At 36.6% G+C, this 15,868-nt stretch overlaps 1 protein-coding gene across 1 annotated transcript in view; it reads left to right on the top strand.

The window, feature by feature from the left end:
* The window catches only part of PAK2 (p21 (RAC1) activated kinase 2), an 83,031-nt gene that overhangs the window by 63,156 nt on the left and 4,007 nt on the right, over positions 1 to 15,868 (top strand). Inside the window, exons 9-14 of the mRNA XM_069556870.1 lie at positions 661 to 709; positions 1,190 to 1,302; positions 2,756 to 2,873; positions 5,080 to 5,179; positions 7,404 to 7,600; positions 15,418 to 15,555. Coding sequence (XP_069412971.1) covers positions 661 to 709; positions 1,190 to 1,302; positions 2,756 to 2,873; positions 5,080 to 5,179; positions 7,404 to 7,600; positions 15,418 to 15,555 — 715 coding nt within the window. The remainder of the gene's footprint in view (positions 1 to 660; positions 710 to 1,189; positions 1,303 to 2,755; positions 2,874 to 5,079; positions 5,180 to 7,403; positions 7,601 to 15,417; positions 15,556 to 15,868) is intronic.

A 15,868-nucleotide genomic window follows, 5' to 3' on the forward strand; every position in this document is an offset into this window, starting at 1 on the left:
AGTATCCTTGAGCCTGATAATGGATAAATAAATAATAGTATGAAAAAGTGAAAGTGTTAGTTGCTCAGTCATGTCTGAGTCTCCAACCCCATAGACGATAGCCCTCAATTCAGTGTTGAATCAGAAAAGCAAATTATGGGAAAATACATAAAATGAAATCGTTTATATGAAGTTTTAAAAATACGTTAAATATCTTCTGTATTGGTACACACCTGTGTCCTTAGTAAAGTATAGAGAAACATGTGGCAATTATGCATATCGAATACAGAGGGAATGTCCAGCACAAATTACTTTGGGGAAGAGGGCGGATGCCTTTGGAAAGGCCACATAAGAACCTTTAAATTTGTTTGTAGTTCTTTGTTTCTTAAGCAGGGAAATAAATCCATGAGTATATGTTACTGATTTCTTTTTGTCTGATCTTTTTTCTATGTTTTTGTAGGTCTGAAATTTATGACAAATTTCTAATATAAGTTTCGCCACAAGGATTACCTCTTTTTCCTGTTCTTCTCCCCTTTGTTTTTGCTTTTACCTTTTTAAAAGATGTTCAGTCTTCGGTGTTCTTTAATCCCCTTTCAGTTGTTTTGAGTATAAAGTCTCCGGATATTATAAATGAAAATGATTTAGAAATCTTAAATCTGCTTGTGTCTCTTTTTTCCCTAGGGCTTCTGGCACAGTTTTCACTGCTACTGATGTGGCACTGGGACAAGAGGTAAGCAACTTTTTCATACTTCTTGGTGTTACCATTAGCTTTTACTATAGGCAGAACCTAGGTCTGCCTGTGAATAATCAATGAGGAATTTCTTTTTCAGTTGAATATGTTGAAGGATTACTCTAGAGAATTTTATAGTATCTTCCTTATTGAGGGGAAAAAAGAAGTAATTAATTATGTGTTTAGTTTCATAAATAAATATTTTAAAAACTTTTCCCAATTTGGATGAAAAGAGGATTAATTCCTGGCACTGGACTGACCTTGGGTTTAGATTTCAAGAGAAATCCGAAAATACTGGGGCTTCTGTATTACAAAGAATTGTGCAAAGGCAGTGTGGAAGTTAAAGCACTGCCTATGAGTAAATTATAATCTCACTGTATAGGATGTATGTAATAAATTAGATGATTAACTTATTAATGTTTATGATTTTCTAAGAGGATTAGGAAGCTTGTTCTGATTTTTTTCCTATTTCCACCATAGGTTGCTATTAAGCAGATTAATTTACAGAAACAGCCAAAGAAGGAATTGATCATTAATGAGATTCTCGTGATGAAAGAATTGAAGAATCCCAACATAGTTAATTTCTTGGACAGGTAAAGAGAGATATTTCTTAAACATTGGGAGAAAAATGATTTTGGAGATTAGCCAGACTAGGGCTGAGTGTCAACACTGGAAAGTAAACTCAAAGTAGGGAGAGAGGTGAAAACAGCATGTTACAGTTTGTGATGTTAGTCAGTGAGTCGTGTCTGACTCTTTGTGACCCCATGGGCTGTAGCCCTCTAGGCTCCTCTGTCCTTGGGGATTCTCCAGGCAAGAATATTGGAGTGGGTTGCCATCCCCTTCTCCAGGGGAACTTCCTGACCCAGGGATCAAACCCAGATCTCGCACGCTGCAGGCAGGTTCTTGACCAACTGAGCCACCAGGGAAGGCTATGTCACAGTTTAGAAGGTCCCTTTTCTACTTAGGCATCAGCTGGCAATCAGGAGAAGGCAGTTAGATGAAGGACATTGTTGCTAGTGCTCACAACAAGTCCAAATGATCAGGAGCAGAAACACTAAGGAAAGATTGGCTGTGGTTCATGTCTTGATACAGAGGTGATTGGCCTCTGTATTTTTTAAACTTTCAGGTCAGTTTTATTTCAGATTTTGTCTTGGGAAAGTAGCATGTTTATCAAAACCTCATATAATTTAGGAATTGACGTTAAATAACAGAACAAAAAGCAGAAGAGAAAATTATGTATTTTACAGCCTTTGTTTTTTTGACCACACTCTGCAGCATATGGGATTTTAGTTCCCTGCCCAAGGGTTGGCAGTGAGAGTACAAAGTCCTGATTACTGGGCCAACAGGAAATTCCCTTACAACAGATTTGTTTTTAAAGCAGGATGTCTATGTGAATGAAAGAAGAATAGTAGAAAAATAAATGAGATTATAGTAGCGATTGTATTGGAGATAGGGAATTATAGGTGATTTTTTAAATTTCCATATTTAAAGTTGTTTTGAATGGATTAAGAGAAAACATACTTTTAGACTTTAGGCCTACCTCTGGAGACCATGTTCATAGACATAAACTTTCCAGGTACATTTCTCTGCTTTTTAAAATAGTATTTCAAGTCAGTAAAGCATGGGTGGTTAAGATAAGCCGTAAGCTCTGGAACCAGTTGTGTCTAGTTTCAGATTCTGGTTCTGTCACCTACTGGCTATGTGACCTTGTATGAGTTACCTAATCTTTCCAGGTCTCCATCTCCTGGAAGCCTCCATCATCTGGAAATTCATACCATACTGGGTTATTTTAATTGGGATAATCTGTGTACACACTCAAGTTAGAATTGTGGGCAAATTTTAAAGTGATTTAGGAAAATCATAATGACCTTCTGTTGCTTTTCTGTGCTGTTACGAAGCACCTTTTCAGTGTTCTTCCTAGCTATCCGAGCTACCAGCTTTCTGGGTTTTTTTATCAGGGTGTCTAATAATTGAAATCTTCAACGTAGAGTGCCGTGTATTTAGAAAAAGTGAAAGTGTGGATGTATTCGGTATGTTCTCTTGTAGCTACCTGGTGGGAGATGAGTTGTTTGTGGTCATGGAGTACCTGGCTGGGGGATCCCTCACTGATGTTGTCACAGAGACATGCATGGATGAAGCACAGATAGCTGCTGTGTGCAGAGAGGTGAGTTTGCTTCCTTTTTGATAAGTTACAGTAACATGTGATTAACCCAGTTGAAAAAAGGGAAATATTTATTTGTTCAAGTAGTATACTTTTGAGGGTAAGAGGGAGTGCCATTAAAAATATGTCACTCAACAGTGGAAGCAAGGACAAAGTGGCATATCTTCTACCTGCTGCTGCTACTAAGTCACTTCAGTCGTGTCCGACTCTGTGTGACCCCACAGACAGCAGCCCACCAGACTCCCCCGTCCCTGGGATTCTCCAGGCAAGAACACTGGAATGGGTTGCCATTTCCTTCTCCAATGCATGAAAGTGAAAAGTGAAAGTGAAGTCGCTAGGTATTAATTAATAAGTGTGCTTGTGGTTTTATTGATTTCCTTAAAGGTGACCAATGAAATGATATTCATTAATGAATTTTGAGACACACTGTTTAGGCCATCACATTGCCTACATCTAAGCCAAAAATGAGCCTTTCTTTTTTCCATGTAATCTTTTTCCTATGGATGAAACTTAGGTTAATGAGATTGTCATTAAAACTGAGACACTACTTCGAATCCTAGGAATCATTATCACAAAGGATGAAATTGTGACAGTTCTTAAAACTATTATGTTTCCTGTGATTTGGCATCCCTCATTTGTACAGTGAATTATAAGTAAATTATAACCTATATGTGATGTTTTTCTTCTTTCATCTTTTATTTGGCATTTTTTAAAAAGGTATTCTTCGAAGATTTTAATTCGTGTGTAGTTATGCTTCATGGATATTCCTCCTGATTATTTCAGGAAGGATGGAAATAAGAACTTTTTAATAGTTTTAAATATGATAGTTTAATAATATATCCCTTAACAATGAATGTTTGAAAAAATGAAGAATGTTTGGTCACTTAAAAGTTGATAAAAACAAGAATTTATTTATGCCTAATTTGTTTTTCTAGTAATTTTTTTCATAATTGGTATAAAGTTATTTTAAGAGTTCTTCTGTTTATTCCTACAAGTATTTTTCTGGGGATTTATTCTTTTCAGAAATCTGCTTAAATGCTTGGTAAATATGATGCAGTAATATGCAGTTAATCTAGTTTTTATTCTGTGAGTAGTGCAGTGTTTTGAATGAGATTTTTAGTTGTAAAGATGTATAGACTTCATTTGTTATTCTACTTTAATGCGGATAAGAAATAAAAACACAGCTTTTTCCAAGTTACAATTTATATGCGGTTTACATTAAAAAAACATAGCAAGCAGATTTTTTAAAATTAATCTCATTCTGTTTTTAAGGAAGTGAGAGTACTTTTTCTGCTCTTTTGACTCAGTGCTTTCTGTAATATGACATAGTATCTAGGATATGGCTATAGCTTTATGTAAAACCTACCATAGCATAGCATAGCATAGCATAGCATAGCATAGCATAGCATAGCACCATAGAAGAAAGGAAGAAAACATTTTACATCACACTGAAGAACTGGAGAGAACCAGACTACCCAGTGTCTTATATTGATTAGACTTCTGAGTATCTCAGATTCAGATAGGAATGATTACAGGTTTATCCTTTACTGTTGAAAAGTGAAAGTGTTAGTCACTCAGTCACGTCTGATTCTTTGCAACCCCATGGATTGTGGTCCTCCAGGCTCCTCTGTCCTTAAAATTCTCTAGGCAAGAATACGGGGATGGGTTGCCATTTCCTCCTCTAGGGGATCTTCCGACCCAGGGATCAAACCTGCATCTCCCGTGGCTCCTGCTTTGGCAGGCGGATTCTTTACCACTGAACCAGCTGGGAAGTCCCCATTACTGTTGAAATGATATCTAAAAAGCCTTGTGCATGTTTACCAAGTGCTGCATACCTTAAGACATTCAATTTAAACCTGAACAGGCCTAGAAATCATATTGACCCACCCATTCATTTCATAAATGAGAACATTGGAGACTAAGTGATATTCTTATGATATTAAATAACCTGTGGCAGAAATAAGACTAGATAAGACATTATTTAATAGTTGTTTCTGGATAAGACCAGAGTAGGAAGAGCAGGATCTAATTATTTAAAGTGTCTTATTTTTGTAACTTTGAGTGTGACAGAATTTTTTTTCTCTGTAAATGTATTATTAGAGTGTCTTCTACTAGATACTAGAGGTGATCCTCAGGTAAGTAGTGTATATGAACTTCCCTTAGACTTTTCAGGGACTATTTCATTGATAGGTGTTTTTCTTCTGTTCAGTGTTTACAGGCATTGGAGTTTTTACATGCTAATCAAGTGATCCACAGAGACATCAAAAGTGACAATGTGCTTTTGGGCATGGAAGGATCTGTTAAACTTAGTGAGTAACAAGTGAACAGATAACATTTATATGTTACTTATAATTTTCCACCTTTTAAGTAAAAACTCTTTTCCTGCTATTAACATTTTTATGACAATACATGGAGTCGGGGAGATTAGCAGTAAAAAGATATGGACCATCAGCTGGACAGCTTGAGTTTAAATAGTGGATCTACTACTCTCTGCTGAATAATTTTGGGTGAAATCATATAGTCTGTTTATGTTTGTTTCCTCATTTGTATAAGGAAAATAGTAGTGCCTATCTCAGGGAATTCTTCTGAGTACCAAAAATGTAAAACACTGAGGAGCAGTGCCTGGTACTATTGTAATGTTGGTGCTCTCTTCCAAACGTAAACTTGGATTTGTCTCTGCTACCTGTTGGGGTAGATTTTTCTCATTATGCTGTTCGTCTTTCTTTGAATTTGGTAGATGGTGGTCTAATTAGGAGAGGCCTGTGTGACCCAGACATCAGAGATGACACTTTTAGGAAGAAAATTGTTTGTAAACCCTTTTCCCCTTTCTATCATGTATCAGACATGATAGAGTCATGGGGAAAAAAAACTCTCTTCCTCTGCTGGCTATAATCTCAGTTCCACCCATGCCTTCTGGAGGATTCAAGAACTTCTACTGAAGTTTCTCCAACTATGCAAAATGCAAGACATTTCTTGGATTAGGCGACCAAAAACTATTTCTTCTGTTTGCCTAGAGAATTTGGCTCCTTTTTCAACATCTCTTTTTAAAAATAGATTCTTCAGGGCCTTCCCTGATGGTCCAGTGGTTAAGACTCTGCACTTTCAATGTAGGGGATGTGAGTTCAATCCCTGGCTGGGGAACTAAGATCCCATAAGCTCTGTAGTCCAGCCAAAAAGTGGGGGGAAAAAAAAATCCTTCAGAGATTATTCAACTACAAGAATGAGGATTTAGTTTCTATTTGATGGTCAAAATATATAGTTAATAATTGTAATTTTAGTGGGAAAGCTAGAAATTGATATTCTCATACATTTTGGGTGGATATACAGGTAAACTAAATTTGACCTTTTTTAATAATATTTTACCCTGGCTCTGCCACTCACTAGATGAATGACCTTGGTGTTCCTCAGTTTCCCCATTTGTAAAATGGAAGTCATAATAATAAATGTACCTATCATAAAGTTAAAATGTGGTATGTTTTTTCTTATGAGGTACTTGAAACAGTTTTATAAGCACTCATTTTAGCGATAAATGTTATGATTTGACCTAACAATTGCCTTCTTAAGACTGTCTGCTATAGAGCTGCTGAACATATGCACAGCAATAAGTACAAAAACGTTCTCTACAACCTTGTGAAGAAAACCAACAATATCTGAAATAATCTAACAGTACAGAAATGGTTAAATACATTATGGTATTTTTATGTTCTATAAAGTTGTATAGTTACAATAATAAGGTAGGTTAGTATAGTAATACAGAATGATCTCTAAAAATAGTTTTAAAAAGCAATTTACAAAGTATCCTAAGTGAAATATTTAAGTAAAATAAACCAATCAGTTTGTAGATATTTTTTGTATATTTGGAAATGTATAACAGAAGTCCCAAATTGACAGTCCTAAATGTTAACAGTATTTACATGTGGAATAGAATGAGTTTAACAGTAGAAGGAAGGAAACGGTTCTAGATTCTTATCTTGACTTTCCTACTGAATTAACGCTGGGTTCTAAATTAGGTATCCTGCTCCTCAGTTATAAAATGAGGTGGTTGGAATAGAGTAATGCTGGTGAAGACCTTGTGGGTACAGTTGCAGTTAAATGTGTTCTTTTTCTAGACTCTCTCACTGACTCATATGCTTCTTATTAATTCTAGCTTCTGTTTTTTTTCTTCAAAAGTAGTGTCCACTTCCTGACCTTTGCCTGATTGACAGTGGACACAGTTTTGGTGTCCAGCTTTGGTAACTTTTTCTTTTAGATCTTTTTCAACTTTATTAAAAGTTTTAGGATAAAATTAATTGTTTAGAATAAAAACCTTCCTAGTAATTTACCTTCTTCTTTTTGGGAAGTAAAAGTTAAAAAGTGAGAGTGTATAATATCAAAATATCTGTAAGCCCATTCTGGTTTACTTTATTAATGCATTCTTAAAAACTAAGAGACTGAATACTCAAGTATAATTCATTAAGTCATATAAAGTAAACTCCTAAGACAACCCATGAACACCATTAACTCACGATGTTTTGTATTTTTTTTGTTTTGTAGCTGACTTTGGTTTCTGTGCCCAGATCACCCCTGAACAGAGTAAGCGGAGTACCATGGTTGGAACGCCATACTGGATGGCACCAGAGGTGGTTACACGGAAAGCTTATGGCCCCAAAGTAGACATCTGGTCTCTGGGTATCATGGCTATTGAGATGGTAGAAGGAGAGCCTCCATACCTCAATGAAAATCCTTTGAGGGTAAGACCAGTTAAACACTAAACTTACTTTCAGAAAATAATTTTCTTTAAATCATTAATTTAGAACTTGCATGTGCTAGAAACTGGCCAAGGATTTAGGATACAAAATTGATTAAAAACAACAAAAAAACAACCCCAAAAGCCCAGTCTCTTCTCTCACTCTATATCTAGAAAGTATTTGCTTCTGAGTTATTGAGTCGAATGTGTTAGGTTAAAGAGTTTGTAATTTTTTGATAAGCTGTATTGTTTCTTAAATTTGCACATAAATAAGAATTTGCTCAGTTTTCTGTAGAATTAAGAGACGCTAGATATAAGCTTCAGGTTATTGACTTTGAACTTTGGTCTTTGTACCCCCAGGTACAAAGAGGAAAGCAGGATCCCTTCTGTGAGGAGGCTGGGTAGATGGCAGTGTTAAAGCCCACATTCAGACAAAAGAGTGAGGGTCCCCAGAAACAGATGAAGTCAGTAGACTTTAAACGGTTTCATGTTCCAGCAGCTGAGGTAGAGTTCCAGCTTTCCTTCTTTCTCTCTTTTTCCCTTCCTTTCCTTCCTCCCTTTCTCCCTTCTTCTTCTCCTACCCTCCCTCCCTCCCCTTTTTCCTTCCTTCTTTTACATTACCATATATCAGTAGTTATTAAGAAAATGCAAATCAGAACCTCTATAAAATCACTTCATGCCTACTAGAATGACTGTAATAAAAAAGGCAGAAAATGATAAATATTGGTGAGAATCTGGAGAAACTGGAACCCTCGTGCATTGCTAGTGGGAATGTAAAATGGTATAGCACTTTGGAAAACAGTTTGACAGTTTCTTTAAAAATTGACATTGAGTTACCATGTAACTTGGCAGTTCCTCTGCTAGGTAAATAACCAAGAGAATTAAAAGTACATATTCACCCAAGAACTTGTCCACAAATGTTCATAGCAGCATTATTCATAATAGCCAAAAGGTAGAAACAACCCAAATGTCTGTCACCTGATGAGTGAATAAATAAAGGTAGTATATCCATATATATATACAAGAATCCTTAAGGATATAGTATATCCTTAAGGATTCCAGCATATATATATACTACTTTTGTTTATTCACTCATCAGGTAACAGAGATTTGGGTTGGAAAATCCCATGGTTGGAGGAGCCTGGTAGGCTGCAGTCCATGGGGTCGCTAAGAGTTGGACACGACTGAGCGACTTCACTTTGACTTTTCACTTTCATGCTTTGGAGAAGGAAATGGTAACCCACTCCAGTATTCTTGCCTAGAGAATCCCTGCGATGGGGGAGCCTGGTGGGCTGCCATCTATGGGGTCACACAGAGTCAGACATGACTGAAGCGACTTAGCAGCAGCAGTATATCCATACAGTGGAATGTTATTTAGCCTTAATAAAGGGAAAGATGTACAGATACATGCAGCATTGAACCTTGAAGGCATTATGATAAGTGAAAGAAGTCAGGCATAAAAAATTACATATTGTCGGATTCCCTTTACAGTTGATTGATTCCTCATTTGTGGTAGGGTAGTTAGGTTCTATAACACAGCAAACACTGAATTAACAAATACTGAACCATTGCTTCTAGAGGAAGTCATATTTTTGTTAACTGATCAGTACCTCACCTTGCTTTATATCTATTTCTGTTTAAATACACTTTAATATATATTGATGATTCAGTCATGTTGGACTTAGAGCCACTGTAACTCATGCTTGAATTTGGCTTATCAAACCAGTACATTTTCTCCATAAGGCATGTCATAGCCTTTTTGTCCTTAGGAATGCTGAATAGTACGCTGCTTTTCACCTCTCTGCAGATTTTTATAGATGACCACAGAAGCACTGAGCATATTGATTTGGAGGTTACAGATTAATTATAGTGAACAGGTAAATTCACCTCTATGGAATCCTCAAATAATGAGGATCAGCCGACTATGAAGGCTCTGGAACAGGCACAGCCATAGAGACAAGAGATTAGTGGTTTGCAGCTACTGAAGAGAGGAAGAAATGTAATACATGTGAGTGTTCTTTTTGGAAGGATAAAAATATACTGCAGTTAGACATTAGTGATAGCTGCATAGTCTTGCAAATATACTAAAGACCTTAAATTGTACATTTTAAAAGGGTGATGTGAATTACATCTCAGTGAAGTAATTATTTTAAAGTTTTAAATTGCCATATATGACTACAGACTTACTGCCAGAAATATAAAAATTTTTTCTCCAAAGAAGTTGGACATGCTGTAAAATGAGCTACAGAGGCCAGTATAATGGGTATATGCAGAAGGTGCTCTGTCGGGATTGTGTTGGATTTTGATGCTCATTTTCCTATTGCTTTTCATCCTCTAGCAGAGATTCCAGTTCAACTGAGCAATTAAAGTACTTATATAGAAGTGATTAATTTTAAAATGCTGCAGAACAGTTTTTAAAACTGCCAAACTGGTTCATTCATATGTTTGGCAAACACTGATTTGAGTACTTGCTCAAGACACTCAGATCAATAAGGTGCTATGCAAGGTACAGGCTTAAAGAAGCAACAAGAACTTCTGCCACTATAGAAGGAGGAGAAAGACAATTTTTAAAATAGAAATAATATGTAATATGTTAAATGAGGGACCCTTAAGTACTGGGGCCGGTAGGCAGAGAGTCAAGTGTCCAATATCCAAAGAGTGGTTAGGGAGGCTTCACTGAGGTAACATTTGAACAAAGGAAATAAGAGAGTGATACTCAGTTACTTAAGGGAAGAACATTTCCATCATGTGTAAAGACCCTAAGCAGGAGCATTTCTTATGTATTCAAAGATCCATAAGGATTCCAGCATAGCTAGCCTGCAGTTGAGTACACAGCAGGAGAAAAAAGGGGGATCAGTTAAGACATGAAGCCAACTGTGGTACCATAGGCCTTTGTAAGTATTTGGCTTCTGCACAAGTAAGACGAGGAGACTGTTGGAGAATATTGAATAGAGAGGTGAAAGTGATCTTCCTTCTGTTTTAACAGGATCACTCTTAGATTTTGATGGGATTACTTTGTTGAGAAGAGGTTTTCAAGAGAGGCAAGGGCAGAAGCAGGAAGACCAGTTAGGAGGCTGATGCAGTGATCCAGGCAAGAAATGATGATAGCTGAGACCTGAATGGTGTTGGGGGAGGCTGGAAAAAGTAGTTGGATTCTGAATGTATTTTGAAAGGAGAGCCTACATAACAGAGAGGGAGAGATGCCCCTAGGAGTTTGGCCTAAGCAATTGGAGTGATGAAACTGAGGTTCTCCTTGGCTGAAATGAAGAAGACTGCAGGTAGAGAAGAGAAGTGGAGGTGGCCGGTACCAGATCAGGAAGTAACATTTTTAACTTGTTTTGGACATGTTAGGTTTGAGGTACCTATTAAGATATCCAAGTGTCCATGTGGATATATTGAATAGGCTGTTGAATGTGGAAGTCTGGGATCTAGGATAGAAATATAAAATTGTTAGCTGTAGAATGTTTTAAAACTCTGAGATCAGGTCACCGGGTCTAATGGGCATAGACAGAGAATAGAATAGATATGGCTCTCATGTCAATGTATGGCAAAACCAATACAGTATTGTAAATTAAAATAAAGTAAAAACAAAAAAAAATAGAATAGATATGGCTTGCCTCCTGAGGCGCTGCATAGTTAAGCATTGATCCTAGTTTTTTAGGATATATTCAACTTATCAACTTTTTTTGGAAGTGCTACATCTATATTTATAAGTTAATTGGTTGTTATTCAGTCACTCAGTCATGTCCAACTCTTTGCAGCCCCATGGACTGCAGCATATCAGACTTCCCTGTACTTCACCATCTCCTGGAATTTGCTCAAATTCATGTCCATTGAGTCAGTGATACCATCCAACCATCTCGTCCTCTGTCATCCCCTTCTCCTCCTGCCCTCAATCTTTTCTAGCATCAAGGTCTTTTTAATGAATTGGCTCTTCACATCAGGTAGCCAAAATATTGGAGTTTCAGCTTCAGCATCAGGCCTTCCAGTGAATATTCAGGGTTGATTTCCTTTAGGATTGACTGGTTTGATCTCCTTGCTATGCAGGGGACTCTCAAGAGTCTTCTCCAGCAGCACAGTTCAAAAGCAGTAGGCACCGAAATAATCAAGTCACAGTATACCATGCAGTTTTAAAAAGCAGAAAAATACAACCCATAATGAGGGGGGAAACCAGTCTATTGAAACCATCCCAGAACTGACACAGATAAAATAATTCATGTACAAGGTCATTAAAATAATTTTAATAGTTGCATTCCAGATGTTAAAAGAGTTAAGTAAGACATTTGAAAGTTGTTTTTTTTTTTAATTCAAATCTGACTTTTAGGTAGTAACTAGAGAGTTTGAGATTGTATTAATGGCAGATAATATAATGTAGATTAGTGATTTAATGATCATAGATATAATAATAAACTTAATATGAAAAATAAGGACTGAAATGAACTTCTTAAAAAATGAAACAGTATCAGTGAGCTGTGAGACAACTTTAGGTGTTCTCATATGTGTTTGATATAAGTTACAAAGTTTTAAAACAAAAAACCCAGTCAACCAAGAAATCTGCAGCCAATAATCTTGTAAAAACTAAGGTAAAAGTTTTCTCAGACATACAGAAGTTTGAAAGAATTTATCACTAGTGGATCTATACTACAAGAAATAGTAAAGGAAGTCTTTTAAGCAGAAAGAAGATAATGTGGCTCCACACAAAGAAATGAAGAGCATGAGAAATAGTAACTGTATTGATAGATACGGACAGTATTTTTCTTATCTAAGTATCTTAAAAAAATAAAACTGTTTAAATATAACAGTGACAGGAGGAAAGAGCCTGTGTATGTAAAACGACAAAAGTGATTAAATAAGGCAGAAGAGACAAATCTCCCATTCAGAAGAATTCCAAATAAAGTACGTAGATATTCCATCTCAAAGGAGATGGAGCCCAACTCCCCTTTCCTTAAGTGTAGGCTGCAAACAGAGAATTTCCTTCCAAGGAGCACAGTTTGAAAAGGGGGAGAAAGGAATAACGTTCCAGTGGAGAAAACTAACAAACATTACCTAAACCAGGCTTAGATTAACTCCGTATCATCAGTGGTAAATCATGCTGATAGTATACACCTTTGATATGATGTCATGCAAATGGCACTGTTTTCCTGAGAGAAAAAGAAAAATTCCAGTAGAGAGGCATCATACAATATAAAACCTGACCAGTACTCCTCCAGACTATCAGAGTTGTCAAAAAGAAAGTCTGAGGCATTGCTGTAGTGAGGAGGAGCCTTAGGACATATGACAACTGAATGTAATGTATGGTGTCTTGGAACAGAGACAGCAGAGTGGGAGAGTGAGTGAGACAGGGATATCTAGTGTGAATGCTGGAAGCCCTAAGGCCCCCTGTGAGGTTAGTGATGCTAGTAGCAGGGGTATATCTTTTTCCTCCCCCATATTTAGCTGCAAAGGTATAGGCAAGATGTAGGCAGAATTTTAACCATGTTTAGCCAAGTGAATACTATGAAGTATGAGAAGGCCAAAGAAGTGATCGTGTGAAAGGGATGATAGACACTGGAAAATGAATGGGAATTTAAGTCCTTTGGAGTCAGAATTACTGGCATTGGGGAACTAGGAGTGAGAAAGCTAGGAGGTAGAGTACAATTGAGATTTAATAGTTGCAGTTACTGGTACTGATGGCATAGCATGTGACCATGGGATGTGTGTGGCTGAGGCGGGCGAACGGACAAGAACATCAAAGAAGACATCAGGGAACCGTAACAAGCATCTTTGTATACTGAAATTGCCATGAATATTAGTCATGTTAGAGATAATAATAGTGTAACAGTGTTTGGGAGATGTTTAAAACAAGGAAAAGTAGATATGAATTTGAAAGCCCAGAAATTACAGAGTAGGAGGGAGAGAGCTCAAAGAGGCAGTGAGTAGCCAAAGGAACACTGGTCTCCAGGCTCAGATGTGTAAGTACAGAGGTGTGGAGAGCACTGTGGGTGAGGCCCAGTCCTGGAAGAGCCAGGCCTCAATAAGAAAAGTATCTGGGGTTGTGGCGGGGGGACAGGGAGAACTGTATGAAAAAATTTGACCCAGAAAGGGGAATATACTGAACCAAATGGGTATTAGTATGGAGAAACTGAGGAATGACTGGGAGACCTGGGCTGCTTATAATCACTAATATGAATGAAGATAAGGACTGTAATAAGATTTATCCTAAAATGGAGAAAAGGTTACTAAGTATTTGGAAAGGAGACGTACCTAATGCAACTGCTTTTTTTTTTTTTTCAATTTATTTATTCTTTTAGTTGAAGGATAATTGCTTTTCAGAATTTCATTATTTTCTGTCAAACAGCAACATGAATCAACCATAGGTGTGGGCTTCCCTCTTAATCCTTTTTGATGAAAGTGTCGAGGCTCATAACTGTTATGATCTTAACTTGAAAAATAACTGCTAGCTCAGAGATTATTTCTTAGAATGAAATTTTTAAATGAAAATTTGGAAGGAAATGTCATGTAAAGAGAAGTGAACTTAGGTAACAAGGAAATGGATGCACTCATATATGGATGATTTGTGTCAACTGATATCCTTTTTTTGATGGCATTTTGGTAATACAGCAGAATCTTTAAATAATTCAGTAGAATATCTAGGTGACCTTGAGTTGATACTTTATCCAAAGTATGATCCATGAAATAATAAATTGAACTTCATAAAAATTGGAATAATCTTCTCTGAGAAAGACATTATTAAGAGAATGAAATGACCAGTCGCAAATACTGAAAATATTTCCTAATATTTCTAAAATGCATATCTGATAAAAAGAGTGTTATCCAAAACGTACAAACAACTCTTAGAATTCAACAAGGAAAACATCCTACTGTAAAAATAGTGAAAGATTTGAACAGACAGCTCATCAAAGAAGATCCACAGGTGGCAAACAAGGCGCGTAAAAAGATGTTCAACATCATATCATTAGTGAGTTGCTAATGAATTAAATGTGACTTCCCTGGTGGCTCAGATGGTAAAGCGTCTGCCTACAATGTAGGAGACCCAGGTTCCATCCCTGGGTTTGGAAGATCCTCTGGGGAAGGAAATGGCAACCCACTCCAGTACTCTTGCCTGGAAAATCCCATGGACAGAGAAGTGTGGTAGGCTACAGTCCGTGGGGTCACAAAGAGTCTGACACGACTGAGTGACTTTACTTTCACTTTCAAAGAATTAAAACAAAAATGAGATAGCACTACAGACCTGACAGAATGGCCTAAAATTCACACATCATTATCTTACGGATTCCATAATTTATATTAGGGTTCACTCTTGATGTCATTCATATATCCTGTGGATTTGAACAAATAGTGTGTCCTTTATTAAAGTATCTTAAAGAGTATTTTCACTGCCTTAAAAATCCTATGTGTTCCATTTGTTTCTCTGTAGTTATTTAGATGTAGCTAGTTTAAAATTTTTTAGAAAAGGTTTCAACAAATCTCATTGTTTTAAAATGTTGTATAACTTGGGGAAAAAATCTTAAAGATAAATGAGATACTATTTGTTAATTGTGAAATTGTGGTCATTTTTCTTTATACCCTTATGTATTATAGTAGTTTTTTTTTTGCCAGTGTGTATTTGTAATCCAAAAAGAGAAAAGGGTGAAGATAATTTTGAAAAAGAAGTCAGGGAAATATAACATCTAAATATAAAGTTTAAAATATTTAACCAAAATGGGTAGAAATAAGAACCTTACTTTAGTGTGTATGCCGTTGTCTTTAAGTAACTTTTAAAGTACTCTCTCACTTTGTTGAACTGTCTCAAGTTTGTCAAAATTATTCTTGTGTTTTTAGGCCTTGTACCTGATAGCAACTAATGGAACCCCAGAACTTCAGAATCCAGAGAAGCTTTCCCCAATATTTCGGGATTTCTTAAATCGATGTTTGGAGATGGATGTGGAGAAAAGAGGTTCAGCCAGAGAATTGTTACAGGTGAGTTTGGAAAGAATACTATTTGGGGGGAAAGTTGACTTATTTGAATAGCCAGCAGAAAGTTTTCATAGGGTTAATAAGTATATTTCACTGTTCTTTCATCATCAGCAGCGTGGCAGCTGCTGCATTTTCGGATTTTATCTGCTGGGAATAAAATATCCATAACATTGGAATAAGAATACGAGTTTTTACGTATTTCCAGTTCTCACACCAGTTCATTGCCGTCATGGGTATCTGAATCATTTAACTGAGTTTTTGTAGTACTGGAAGAACTAAAAAGAATACACTTTCAACCATAAAAGTGATATATTGA

The sequence above is a fragment of the Ovis canadensis genome, chromosome 1 (assembly GCF_042477335.2).
Source record: "Ovis canadensis isolate MfBH-ARS-UI-01 breed Bighorn chromosome 1, ARS-UI_OviCan_v2, whole genome shotgun sequence".
NCBI lineage: Eukaryota > Metazoa > Chordata > Mammalia > Artiodactyla > Bovidae > Ovis > Ovis canadensis.